At 34.1% G+C, this 14,891-nt stretch overlaps 1 protein-coding gene across 1 annotated transcript in view; it reads left to right on the plus strand.

Moving 5' to 3' along the window:
• Positions 1–14,891, plus strand: part of AKAP9 (A-kinase anchoring protein 9) — a 150,684-nt gene that overhangs the window by 15,887 nt on the left and 119,906 nt on the right. The window contains 2 exon segments of the mRNA XM_047754061.1: positions 5,209–5,463; positions 13,585–13,629. Of these exon segments, the coding sequence (XP_047610017.1) occupies positions 5,209–5,463; positions 13,585–13,629 (300 nt within the window).

Genomic DNA, 14,891 nt, shown 5'->3' on the forward strand with positions numbered 1-14,891 from the left:
TACTTCAGTCTTTATGAAGTGTTGCTTTTGTCATCTTTGCAATCATTTGCCCCACTTCAGCCCTTTGTACAAGTTGTCTTTTGGTCAACTGTGTTAATCGTTTTCATAGTTAGGCCCCCGCAGTTTTGTTGTAATAGTTTGTACAGCATTCCTGTGTAGCACTCATTAAGGAATGTTAGAAAAGTTTAAAGGCAGAACTGACAAATACAAAAAGGCACCATAGTTAGAATTAATCAGGATTTCTTAAATTTTTTAAAGCAAAAAAACATAGAAAGTGGTTCTACTTACGGCTTTTGTTTTTAATGGCTGCTCCCCTAGTATATGCAAATTCCCAGGCCAAGGATTGAATCTGACCCACAGCTGCAGCAAAGCTGGATCCTTTTAGCCTACTGCACCAGGCCAGGGATCAAACCTGTGCCCCTGCACCAACCTGAGCTACTTAGATTGGGTTAACCCACTGTGCCACAGTAGGAACTCCAGCTATTTTAGTTTCTTGTTTTGACTGCACCTGCGACGTGGGAGTTCTTGGGCCAGGGATGAAAGTTGCACCATAGCTGTGACGCAAGCCCCTGCAGTGACAGCACTAGCTCCTTAACCCGCTGCCTACAAGAGAACTCCTGTTTTTAAAAACTAAGGAGACTAGATAACACTTTAAAAATATTTTATAATCTCTTTGGTGTGTGGGGGGGTGGGTAGGTGTTGTGGGTGTGTGTTGTGTGTTTTCCCCCCAGTCTTGTCAAAAAAGTATTTGTTGTTTGGTGATTTCATTTGTTCATGCCTTTAAACTTCATGTTCTGAGTTTATGTTATTGTTTTAAAGTTAATGACAAATGAAAGAAAAGAGATCAGAATGCATGGAATGTAAATTGGTATAATGGAAAAAATACAGAATTTGGAGTCAGATGTTCTTGTTCTATTTTGCCACTTACTTTTGGCCAAGTGACTCATATTTGTCTTCAAATCTCGGCTTCCACATCTTTTCTCAGTAAGATATTTCATGACCTCTCCCTCTATCCTCACACGAATTATGTCTTTCTTTTTTTTTAGGTCTTTCTTTTGTGTACTTTCTTTAGTACCTATATTTTGTCTTTAAAGTGCTTATTATCTCTTGAAATGATATATTTTTATATCTGCCTATACTTATTTAATTTGTTCTTCCTACCTAGATTACAATTAATAGGAGTAGGGTTTGTATCTCCTTGATTCATCACTATCTACCCTGCCTTGAGCACAGAGCAAAAACATAGGCAGTCAATAAATATTTGTTAAATAAATGTACTGTTCATCACTACCTGTCACATGTCAAGTTATTTCCTTCACAGCTATAAAACTCTACCACCACATCTCTTATAGAAAGCCTTTTTTTGAGAAAATAAGGACAAGAAATGTTCCTGTACTTAAGTTCCTTAAAGATGTATGACTGTTCTGTTTGATTTTACAATATTGTACAGTAACATTAATCTTGTTTCTCGCAACTCAGTGAAATACTAGACTGGCCTAGAGTAACAGATCCTGCTGTTAGGACCATATATTTTGACTCAGGTCTACCATAGTGACTGGCACATAGTAAACATCTGATCAGTTTTCAAGAAACAAAAGATTCCAATTAGTACTTTTTTGGAAATGACAGTGTAAAAACTTTGCATGTGTTTTTTTTAACAGCATTTAAAAATTTTGTTTTATTGAGAATGATTATAAAGTAATAAATATTGAGTTTATGGACTAAATTATTAGTCATTTTTATTTTGTTATTTATTCACATTCTGGTCAGGGCAAGACATTTGCTTGAGATCCAAGTTCATTTTGAAAGACAAGTGTATATGGACATAATATCTTTCCAGTAAATCTTGCAACTATTTCTGTGCCTACATATGTTAACATTTTTATAATTGGCTTCCAAATGACAAACACAGATGGCAGTAGTCTGAATTTTTAGCATGTTTTAGAATAAATGTTTTTCCAGTAATTTAAAGTGTATCATTTCAGCTAATTGAGTAAAGTTTCTGATTTTGCTTATTTCCTAGTTTGCCATTTTTCAAATTTAAAATTAAGATAGCTTAGATAGCTATACGAAATTAGATTTATGATAGGATCTTCTTCCTTTTCGCATGTTTTTAGAAAACAGAACTCTTCCTAAAAAGCTGTTTTTTAAAAAATGATTTTTATTTTTTCCATTTTAGGTAGTTTACAGTGTTCTGTCAGTTTTCTACTGTACGTCAAAGTGACCCAGTCACTCATACATATATACATTCTTTTTCTCACATTATCCTCCATCATGCTCCATCATAAGTGACTAGATATAGTTCCCGGTGCTATGCAGCAGGATCTCATTGCTTATCCTAAAAAACTGTTGTGGGCATTGTTTTTCTGAGAATTTAATTTTGTCTTTGGTTGCTTTTTCTGTTTGTTTTGCCTAGTAGGGTAGAGAGATTATGGTGAGAGAGATTATTTTGTGTTTTAATTCATTAAATTGCTACTTTGCGTTCTGAGACTATGGAACTTTTTTATATAGTGGAATTAGATATGCCTGTTATATCATCTTAGTTTCTAGGTTCTCTGGAACAGTGCTTAAAACGATTGCTTAATGTTAACTTTTCTGTAAAAGATAATCTTTATTCACTCACCATGTATATTGAGTGCTGTTCTAGATTTTGAATATATAGCAGTGAACAAAAGTTCTTACCTTTATGGAATTTACCTTCTAGTTAATTGTTCTGAAAAAATAATATGACTTCATATAATCAATAACATAGGTCTAAAACAGTGTCTTGGTAATTTTATGTGCTTAAAAGTGATTAGTTTTAAATACTATAATTGAACCATTCTACTTTTTATTTGTGTCCATTATTAGCATTTTCACTGGATTCACTTAATGACAGATAATACTGTTGTCTCAGAGTTTTTTTTTAAATCAGTCTTTTTATAATGTAGGGTTTTAATTTTTGCTTTTGTTGTATATTTATACATATAAATCAATATTAAATATAAATTAAGTATATAACCTAACAAAATCTTCATCTTTGTCCTGATATACTCTGCTATCTGAATATATTTTAAAATATCAAGTATGTCATTATTAACATTTTTTTTTGGTGTTGAATTCTTTCTGAGGGATCTTTTGTAAATGGTGTGCCTAGTCTTTTGATTCTATTTATAGATAATATATAATTGTTTCACTTGGTTTATTTTTAAGAATGAATTTGCTATCCAAAGTAGTTTAAATGCATTACAGCAGCTTAATAATGTACAAATAGAGGCAGCTGGTCTTGCGTCTGTTCCTTAAGCAGATAGTAGAATGACTAGTTGCTAAACAACTGGGAAAAAATTTAAATGTGATATATTTTTATATTCTAGAAAGTCAGTGATTAGGTATTTCTGACTTGTTAGACATAATTATTAAGTAAACAGTACATATATATAAACTTTTCTTCATCTGCAGCAGACAAGAGTATAACATGCTGTATGTTAATCTATAAATTTTAGTATTTATCACATATTTTGATGGTTAATGATATCAACATCATCACGATTGCTTTAGTATTTTATATCACTAAGAATTTACTGACCATCTTTGTAATTGGTCTAATTTATAGTTATATAATTAATGTTAGTATATTTCTTCTTTCTAAAGCACAGAGGGCTTAACTTGTTCTTATGCTTTTGTTTCTCTTAGAATGACCAAGAGCTCAAATTAAATTTAGGAATTCATAGTAAGTAGTTGCTTGATATAAAACATAGAAAATTTATTGCACCAAAAAGGAAATTTCAAATGAGCATAAGGAAATATACCTGTAATTCCAAATTCGGAGACAGACCAAAGTTGTTATGGTTATATTCTTCCAGAATTTATCCATGCCTATGTGTAAAATGTTATTACAGTTTAACATAGCTGGAACTATTAGAGATTGTGAGCCTGAGGCCTGCCTTGTCTCAATTAGAAGAGATGCACATAATTTTCCTCTTATTAAAAGGTATTACATTGCAATATTATACCTACTACTGTATCATAAACATGTATTATTAATGGTGGTTTACATTAATATTTTCAATATTAATAATAGTTTGCATTAGTATTATTTTTATTGAATTAACCCAGTGTTGCCCAAGTATATAATGCATACTTCTGATTTAGGTAGTGATGAGATATTTTAGGTAATATCCTGATCTAGTTTTAAATAACAGTGGATAGTACTGTAAAAATGTTACTACATTTCCAGGTTTCTTTAAGTCCATCTGCTTATGACAGGCCAAAAGTCTGGCTGGCACTCATAGATTCTTAGCACTCCTCTAGCACTTGCCTATTCTTCTTAGAACCTTCAGCAATGTATCTAGCTAAAATTTTAATAATGTAATTTTATTTTATTTTTTCAAATTTTTCATTGTATTCATTTTTGTTTCTGTTTTTCTTTTAAAAAGAATCACAAGTGGGAGTTTCCTGGTGGCCTAGCAGTTAAGAGTCTGGTATTATCACTGCTGTGGCATGGGTTCAATTCCTGGCCTGGGAACTTCCACATACTGCGTGCATGGCCAAAAAAAAGGAATCACAAGCAATACTGTCTTTTAATTTACATCAAGGATAGAAAGCCTCCTTTTAAAATAAACTTAACTAAGAAAAATACTCTAGTTACAACATAGTAAATAAATGATAAGTCCAGGTGACACCAGGATATGGCAGAATTCCTGGTAATGGTATGCTGGGAGGCTCTGTTGTTTTATTGAAAATATTTTTAATTTTTTCCCATTATAAACAAGGCTGCAATGATCATTTGTATAGCTAAATATTTTTGCATAGAATAATTACCTTTACTAGTATAAATAAGTATGTCTCCCAAACTTCACAAAACAAATGCATTTAGAGCTCCTTGTCTTCATATAATTTCATGCCTGGATATTATACTCTCACTAAACAGTGAATGAGAGTGTTTGTTTTTCCTTATTCTACCCAACTCTGAGTTAATTTTCTCTTTTTAGACATGATATTTTCAGTTTCCTCAATATTTGAATAGCATTGATTCAGAAATACCTAATTTCTTTGTAATTCAGTAGTCATCCCTATGTTAAAAACAGTAACCATTGTCCTTTATTTTGTCATCATTTTAGTGATAGTTTGATCTTTTAAAGAAAGTGACTCCAAAGCTGCTTTTTTTCTTAGCGGTGATAAGGAAAAATTAATCTTTGACAATAATGATTTTTTTTTTTTTTCCTGTAGCTTGCCCAGTTTCGACAAAGGAAAGCTCAGCCTGATGGGCAGAATCCTAAGAAGCAGAAGAAAAAGAAGAAAACTTCAAGCAGTAAACATGACATGTCAGCATACCATGCTGAGAATATTGAGCAATCACAGAGTGATGAGATGTGTGTAAATAGTTCTCAGAGATTAGGATCAGCCTTAACTCCTGAATCCACAATAATAAGAACTTTACACAGTGGAGGAGTAATTAAACATGACCAGGTTTTCTCTGTTGAAGTAAGTATTCATCCAGATTTTTAAACATTAGCATTCTAAATGGGAAGTTGTAATGATGACACTCATTAGCACCCTACGCGATTTTTGTAAACTTGATTCAACAAACATTTCTTGAGCAACTGTAATATACCAAGGATTGAGCACCAAGAATACAGAGGTAAATATGACAGTCTCTATCCTTTAGGAAAGACACTAGTGGGGAAGGCGAATGTAAGGTAGGCTGTGTACTCTGATTAGGGCTGTGCCAGCATCAGTGCACCTGGTGCCCTGCAGTGGTGACTTGGGGGAATGCCTAAATCAGCCTCATGTGTGTTATATGCGAAAGTTTCCTGGAAGAGGTAATAGAGCCCAGTCTTGAAGTGTAAGTTAGAGTTAGCCAGAGGCAGAGAGGTAGAGGAGACAACCTTTGTGTCAGAATCAGCATTCTCAACAGTGTGATGTGATTTGGAAACTGTAAGTAGTTTAGTTTAAAATAAATCTCAAAGTGATGGGGACAGGGTAAGGGTGAAAGGCAGGTTATTGCATCTGGTACATAGGAAGTTTTCCTCAATAAATGCTAATTTTCTTCCTCCGCTTAATGATGGAATTTTCCAGAATAAGGAGATGAGGGAGAAGATAAAGGGGATTGGGTGGTGGGTGGCATGGTGAAGCCGCTATGCAGAGACCAGAATATAGAGAACTGAGGCCAGAAATAGAGAATGGTGGTTATTTTGTTACTTTGTTTTTGGCCACCCCATAGCATATGGAGCTCCCAGGCCCAGGATCATATCTGAGCTGTGGTTGCAGCCTAAGCTGGCAACGAGGCAACTGTGGCAAGGCCAGGTCCTTAACCCACTGTGCTGGGCTGGGGGTCAAACCTGCATTCCAGTGCTCCCAAGACGCCACCAATCCAATTAAGCCACAGTGGGAACTCCAGAGTTAGAGAACAGTGGGATGCTCAGGAAGAAGAGAGTTGGACAGGCACATGATGGTTATAGTTTGGAATGTTTATGTGGAAACAGAGGTATTTAGATACATAGGGATTTAGCCAAGAATCAGAGATGTCATAGAGATTTGCTGTTCATCATAAAAGTGGATCTATTGCATTTTTCCTACTTTAAATTTTTTGAGCATTTTGGATACATAGATTAATGTTTTTCATCAAAATACGCAAGTTTTTTGGCCATTTTATCTTCAAATGATCTTTCTGTCTCTTTTCTCTCCTCTGGGTCTCCATTATGCTTATGTATGTTTGGTACTGTTGTGCAGGACTTTGATGATCTGTTCATTTTTTAAAATTTTTCTTTCTTTTTCCCATACAGGATAATTTCTATTGAAAGAAATTGAAATTTGCTTTGATTCTTCTTCCTCAGATCTGCTGTTAAGACCCTCTAGTGAATTTTACATTTCAGTTATTTTACTTTTAACTCTAGAATTTTTCTTTGGTTCTTTTATAAATTCTTTCTTCTTTTGATATTCCCAAATTTTCTTTAGTTTTTTAGACATTATTTCCTTCACTTATTTGACTTTTTAAAGAATAGCTAATTTAAAATCTTTGTATATTAAGCCCAACATCTGTATTTCCTCAGAGACAGTTTCTGTTTACTGCTTGTTCTTCTTGGGTATGGGCCTTACTTTCCTTTTACTTCGTGTATCTTGTAATTTTTTTGTTGAAATCTGGATCTTTTATATAATAAATATGGTAGTGCTGGTGCTTGATTTGGTTCGAAAATGTATCTATTTTCATTTTGTACCTAACAAGTCAATATTTGGACTCTTCAGTGGAATTTTAGCATTTCAATTGCAAAGAGTGTCTTGTTTACCATTTTGTCCTCAGTACCACAGTTTTTAGTACACAATGCGCATTTAAACTGTAGCTGTTTAAAAGGCCTAAGTGAGTGAATCATGAGGGCTTGCATCCTGAAAGTATTTCGGATTTAAAAGAGGGCCACATAAGTTATGTACCACTGCTACAGGGTTTTAGAGTAGGGGGAAGCTTATTTTTGTTGCTCACACCACTTACTACATCACAGAGAAGGTAGATTTAGACCTTAGTCTTGAGTGCTAAATAAAATTTCAATAAGTATAGGTGAGAAGGGAGACAGTGATGGTTCATATTTGGTGCTTTTTAGTTTTGGGTTTTTTAAGTATGTTTTTGTTTAGGTTTTGTTTTTGTTTTTTCCCCAAGAACGTGAGACAGTTATTTTTATGTTTTCCCATATTGGAGGAACACTTCTCAGACTTCTCAGTGTGTACAGTGTACACAGATTGTATGGGGAATCTTGCTAAAATGCAGATTCTTTTTTTTTATTATTTTTTATTTTTCTTTATTATTGTTATAGTTTAGTTACAATGTTTCATCAAGTTCTTTTGTACAACAGAGTGACCCAATCACACACATTTCCCTATGCTGTACAGTAGGATCCCATTGCCCATCTACTCTAGATATAACAGTTTGCATCCCCAGAAACACACAAAATGCCTGTCCCTCCCACTCCCTCCCCTTTCCCTCTACCCGGGAACCCCAGTCTGCTCTTCTTGGCCATGCTCTATTTCTATTTGTTTGTTTGTTGTTTTTAGATAGGATCATCTGTTGCATATTTTAGATTCCACAAATAAGTGATATCATATAATATTTGTCTTTTTATTTCTGGCTTACTTTACTTAGTATGAGAGTCTCTGGCTCCATTCATGTTGCTGCAAATGGCCTTGTTTTGTCTTTTGTCTTTTTTTTATGGCCCAGTAATATTCTGTTGTATATACATGCTACATAAAGTACAGATTCTGATTAAGTAGATCTGAGTGGGCCCCATGAGTCTGACTTTTTTTTCTTCTTCTTCTTTCTTTATTTATTTATTTATTTAGGGCTGTGCCTGTGGCATATGGAGGTTCCCAGACTAGGGTTTGAATCAGAGCTATAGCTGCCAGCCTACACCACAGCAACTCGGGATCCTAGCCACGTCTGCAGCCCATACCACAGCTCATGGCAATGCTGAATTCTTAACCCACTGAGCAAGGCCAGGGATTGAACCTGCATCCTCATGGATGCTAGTCAGATTCGTTTCCACTGAGCCACAATGGGAAAGCCTCTAATTTTTTTTAATGAAATACAGTTGATTTATAGTGTTGTGTAAATCACATATCTATGTGTGTGTGTGTGTTTCAGATTCTTTTTTATTATAGTTTACTACAAGATACCGAATATAGTTCCCTGTGCTATACAGTAGGACCTTATTGTTTATCTCTTTGATATATAGTAGTCTGTATCTGTTAATCCTAAACTCCTAATTTATCCCGCTTCCCCTTTCGCCATTGGTAACTGTTTGTTTTCTCTGTCTGTGAATCTTTTCTATTTTGTAAATAAGTTCAGTGTATCATTTTATAAAATTCCATATATAAACTAAATCATAATATTTGTCTTTTTAACTTACTTCAATTAGTATGATAATCTCCAGGTCCATCTATGTTGCTGCACATGGCATTATTTCATTCTTTTGTAGTTGTGAATATTCCAGGTGTGCAGTTGTGTGTGTGTGTGTGTGTCTCATTTATCCATTCACCTGTTAATGGACATTTAGGTTTTTCCATGTCTTGGCTATTGTAAATAGTACTGCTGGGAACACTGCGTGAGGGTGTGTTTTCAAATTAGAGTTTTCTCCAGGTGTATGCTTAGGAGTGGGATTGCAGGGTTATATGGTAACTCTGTTTTTAGTTTTTTAAGGAACTTTCATATTGATTTCCATAGTGGCTGCATCAATTTACATTCCCATCAACAGTGTAGGAGGGTTCCCTTTTTCTCTCCACCTTCTCCAACATTTATTATTTTTAGACTTTTTGATGGTGGCCATTCTGACCGGTGTGAGGTGATACCTCATTATAGTTTTGATTTGCATTTCTCTAATAATTAGAGATGTTGAGCATCTTTTAATACGTCTCTTGGCCATCTGTATTTCTTCTTTGGAGAAATGTCTACTTAGTTCTTCTGCCAACTTTTTTTGAGTGGGTGATTTGACATAGAGCTGTGTGAGCTGTTTTTATATTTTGGAAATTAAGCCCTTGTCAGTCATATAGTTTGCAGATATTTTCTCCCATTCCGTAGGTTGTCTTTTTGTTTTGTTTATGGTTTCCTTTGCTATGCAGAAGGTTATAAATTTGATTAGGTCCAATTTGTTTATGTTTGCTTTTATGTCTCTTGCCTTGGAAGACTGATATAAGAAAGTATTGCTGTGATTTATGTCAGAGAATGTTTTTTGCCTGTATTCTCTTCCAGGAGTTTTTTGGTGTCCTGTCTTTAAGTCTTTAAGCCATTTTGAATTTATTTTTGTTTGTGATATGAGGGTGTATTCTAACTTCATTAATTTACATGCAGCTGTCCAGCTTTCCCAAAACCACTTGCTGACGAAATTGTCTTTTCTTCACTGTATAGTCTTTCCTTCTTTGTAGTAGATTAATAGCGTGTAAGTGTGTGGGTTTATTTCTAGGCTCTCTGTTTTAGTCCTTTGATCTATATGTCTTTTTTTGTGCCAATAGCAGGCAGTTTTGGTTACTGTAGCTTTGTAGTACTATCTGAAGTCTGGGAGGATTATGCCCCCAGCTTTGTTCTTTTTCCTTAGGATTGTTTTGGCACTTCTAGGTCTTGTGTGGTTCCATATAAATGTAGAATTATTTGTTCTGTAAAAAATGTGGGTATTTTAAAATCACATTAAAGCTCTATATTGCTTTGAGTAATATGGCCATTTTAACAATATTAACTCTTGCAGTCCAAGAGCTTGGGGATATTTTTCTGTTTCTTTGACTCATCTTCAGTTTCCTTTATCATTGTTTTATATTTCTCAGAATATAAGTATTTCAGGTCAGGTTTATTCCTAAGTATTTTATTTTTTGATGAGCTTTGTTTTTTTAAAATTTATATTTTAATATTTTATTTTAAAAATTTATTATTTTTTTTGTGGCACCTGCGGCTTATGGAAGTTCCCAGGCCAGGGGTCGAATCCTAGCTACAGTTGCTGGCTGATGCCACAGCCCCAGCTGTGTGGGATCCAGGTCCCATCTGTGACCTATACCACAGCTCATGGCAACACCAGGTCCTTAACCCACTGAGCAAGGCCAGGGCTTGAACCAGCATCCTCCTGGATACTATTTGGGTTTGTAACCCTTCTAGCCACAATGGGGACTCCTGATGAGCTGTTTTTTAAATGGGATTTTTTTTTTTCTGAAATTTTCATTGTTAGTGTAAAGAAATGCAACAGATTTCTGGATGTTAATCTTGTGTTCTGTTCTAGTAACTTTGTGTAGAGTCTTTATTGTTTTCTAAATATAGTGTCATAGCATTTGCATGTAATGACAGCTTTACTCTTCCCTTCCAATTGGGATACCTTTTATTTCTTTTTCTTGTCTGATTTCTGTGTCTAGGACCTCCAATACCATGTTGAATAGAAGTGGTGAGGGTGGGCATCCTTGTCTTTTTGCAAATTATAGGGGGAGGGCTTTTAGCTTTTCACCTTTGGGTATTAAGTTGGCTGTGGGTTTGTCGTAAATAGCTCTTAATTATACTGAGATATGTTCCCTCTATACCCACTTCTGTAAGATTTTATTATGAATGAATATTGAATTTTAACAAATGCTTTTTATACATCTATTGAGATGAACATGTGGTTTTGTCTTTTGTTGCTGTGGTACATTGATTTATTTGCATATATTAAACCATGCTTGTGACCCTGGGATGAATGCACCTTGATCATGGTGTATGGTCTTTTTTATGCGTTGTCAGATTCATTTTGCTAGTATCTTCATGAGGATTTTTGCATCTGTATTCATCAAAGATATTGGCCTGTATTTCTCTTTTTTGGTAGTGTCTTTGGTTTTGGTATCAGGTGATAGTGGCTTCATACAATGACTTTGGGAGTGTTCCCTCCTCTTTTGGAAGTGTTTGAGAAGGATTAGTACAAATTTTTCTTTGTATATTTAGTAGACTTCCACAGTAAAGCCATTGGTCCTGGACTTTTTTTTTTTTTTTTTTAAACAGGGAGTTTTTTTTTTTTAAACAGGGAGTTTTTAAATTACAGATTCTATTTTACTTCTAATGATTGATTTATTCAAATTCTCTATTCCTCTGTAATTTATTTTTGGTGAGTTGTATTTTTCTAGAAATTTGTACGCTTCCTTGTCAGTTTGTTGGTGTGTAATTGTTCTTTAATATTTTTTTTTTGTCTATCTGTGATTTCAGTTGTTATTTCTCCTCTTTTATTTCTTTCTTTGTTTATTTGAGTCCTCTCTCTTTTTTTGTTGGTGAGCCTGGCCAGAGGTTGTCAGTTGTGTTTACCCTGCAGAAAAGCAGCTTTTGGTTTTATTGATTTTTTTAAATTTTTATTTATTCCCTCTCTATTTTTTCTTTCTTTCTTTCTTTCTTCTTTTTTTTTTTGCCTTTTTTAGGGCCACACCCACAACATATGGAAGCTCCCAGGATAGGGGTCTAATCAGAGCTACAGCTCCTGGCCTGCACCACAGCCACAGCAATGCCAAATGCGAGCCATGTCTGTGTCCTACCCCACAGCTCACAGCAGTGCTGAATCCTTAACCCACAGGGTGAGGCCAGGGATCAAACCTGCAACCTCATGGTTCCTAGTTGGATTTGTTTCCGCTGTGCCACAATGGGAACTTGTCCTCTCTTTTTTCTGGCCTTCTTCTGACTTTAGATTTTATTTGTTCTTCTTTTTCTAATTCTTTTATGTGCTTGGTTAGGTTGTTTATTTGGGATCATATTTTCTGAGGAAGGCCTATATGGCTGTGAACTTTCCTTTTAGGATTGTTTTTGCTTATACAGCTTTTGTTGGTTGTGTTTTCATTATCATTTGTCTCAAGGTAATTTTAAATATCTTCTCTGATTTCATTGTTGACCCATTGGTTTTTTAGTAGCATGTTGTTTAGTCTTCCTGTAAATTTTTTTCCCCCCTTCATTTCTCTTTCTGTGGTTGATTTCTAGTTTCCTACCATTATGGTCAGAAAAGATGCTTTAAATAATTTCTATCCTCTTAAATTTTTTGAGGCTTTTTTGTGTGTGTCCTAGTATGTGGTCTGTCCCAGAGACAGTTCCATGTGTACTTGAAAAGAATGTGTGGTCTAGTGTTTTTGGATGTAATATCCTGAAAATATCAATTAAATCTAACTGTTCTACTGTGCCACTTAGAATCTCTTTTGCCTTATTGATTTTCTCTCTTGAAGGTCAGTTCTTTGATGTCAGTGGGATGTTAAAATCTTCCACTATTAGTGTATTTACATCAGTTTCTCCGTTTATGTCTGTTAGTTTTGTTTCATGTATTTACATGCTCCTATATTGGGGACATATATAGTTCATATTGTTGAATGAAAAGGTGAAATATCTGGGTCTCTTTTCTCATTTGTAAAATTAGATTCTTAGGTTAGATGAGAGGGTGAACAGTAAAAGCAGTGAATATTTAGGTTTCCTCTGCTATTCATCCTAGTACTTCTAAGCTAAGGGAAGCTTGGAAAATCTACTCACTTTACTCAAATCCCAGGGGTTAAAGGATGAAGCAAAAATGTCTTCAAAAGTTTTTTGTAAACTGCAGTGGTTTAATAACAACACAGTTTGTTTTATTTCTTCAAGTTGTTATAATCTAACATCAGGATTTAATGATTGTACTTTTTAAAGAAATTGAACTTTTTTGATGAACGTTTTAAGACTTTATTTTGGAGAAATGCAAGAATTAGAGGGGTGGTATCTTATTTGGTGGTTTTGTCTTACAAATGATTTGCAGTGTATTAAACTCCCTGTGTGAAAATACCTCTTGATACTTTTATATTTAGAAAACTGCCTAGTGATAAATCTTAGATGTGTTATTTAGCCATTGTGATTTATAATCCAAGTGGAATTTTTAAAGATTTGCATAATCTTTTACTTGTTTTTAGTAATATTTTTGTGAGTTTTCTGTCATAAGTTACTAATAGTAATGAGCTAATAAAGTATGATATTTAGGAGGGGGAAGTCCTTAATGTAATAAGGTGTGTTTTTTTTTTTTGAGTTTTCCATGATAAATTACCAATATTAATGTGCTATAAAGTACAATATTTCAAGGAGGTGGGTAGGAAGGCCTTAATATAATCAGTTTTTACTTTTTGTTTTAGCCAGAAAGTGAAATTTCAACCACAGCAGATGATTATAGTTCAGAGGTAAGAATAAGTATTATTGTGATTTGACATGTTATGTTATTTTGGAAGTTGTTGTTTAGTAGTACTTTATTACTTGCAACTCACATGGCTCGTTATTTTTATAAATATGATAAAATATAGCATAATATGATGTAAATGACCTAGAAAACCTGAAGTTTATGTTTTTCTGACATATGTTTTTTTCGAATTATTAACCAAAGTCTTAAATTTGTTTTAATAGCTTGACCCTTAGATTAAGGCCTTGTTTTAGTTTCTAGGAGGGTGTTGAAATTGGGTTTCTAGGAAAAGTGATTGTTATGAGGCATCCATATTTAACACAGTAAACGTTTCATATTATAGCCTATTTTATTTTGAGTAATGCTTTTTACAAATGCTTAATTTTAGTTAATTATATAAATTCATTTATTGAAATTAATGTTGTAGTCATGATTTTAATTTAGTGATAAAAGCTACTGTGGGCATTAGACACTTTAGGAAATACTTTCTTTTTTTTTTTTTCTTTTTACAATTGCATCTGCATCATATAGAAGTTCCCAGGTTAGGGGTCGAATTAGAGCTGCAGCTGCCGGCCTACACCACAGCCACAGCAACACAGGATCCGAGCTGCATCTGCAGCCTACACCATAGCTCATGGCACACTGGATCCTTAATCCACTGAGTGAGGCCACGGATCAAACCCATATCCTCATGGATACTAGTTGGGTTGGTAACCTGCTGAGCCACAACAGAAACTCCATAATTAATTTAAAAACAAGTCCTACAAGTAAAAGAACATGTTGATCATGATTCAACAGTAAGAAATATATTACATTTATATATGTATATGTAATTTTTTGTATTTACATATAGGTGTATGGTTATATACATGAATAATTGTTCACACAGTAATATATATATATGCACATGAATTTTATATATATATACTTATTTTTCAAACAAAAGTTTCATGAAAGATACTTTGTTCCCAGTCATCATCTGATACTTTTTCAAATGCTAGTCACAGAAACTAAATTAACTCATTTGTAATTTGAAAAAATGGTGATGTAGAAAGTCACATTGAAAAATATGAAATAATCTCTGATAGATTCAACTGGATTTAAATCATAATCTTTGTAATATTATACACATTGGACCTGGATTCACAATGCATTATACTTTGAGAAAGTATAATGCATAGATATTTCACTATGTTTAGAAAATAGTAGAAAATTTGATAGTCTGAAATGTTTCGTGATGTCTTAGCAGGATTGCGAAAATGGGTA

This window comes from Phacochoerus africanus, chromosome 11 (genome assembly GCF_016906955.1).
Source record: "Phacochoerus africanus isolate WHEZ1 chromosome 11, ROS_Pafr_v1, whole genome shotgun sequence".
Classification (NCBI taxonomy): Eukaryota; Metazoa; Chordata; class Mammalia; order Artiodactyla; family Suidae; genus Phacochoerus; species Phacochoerus africanus.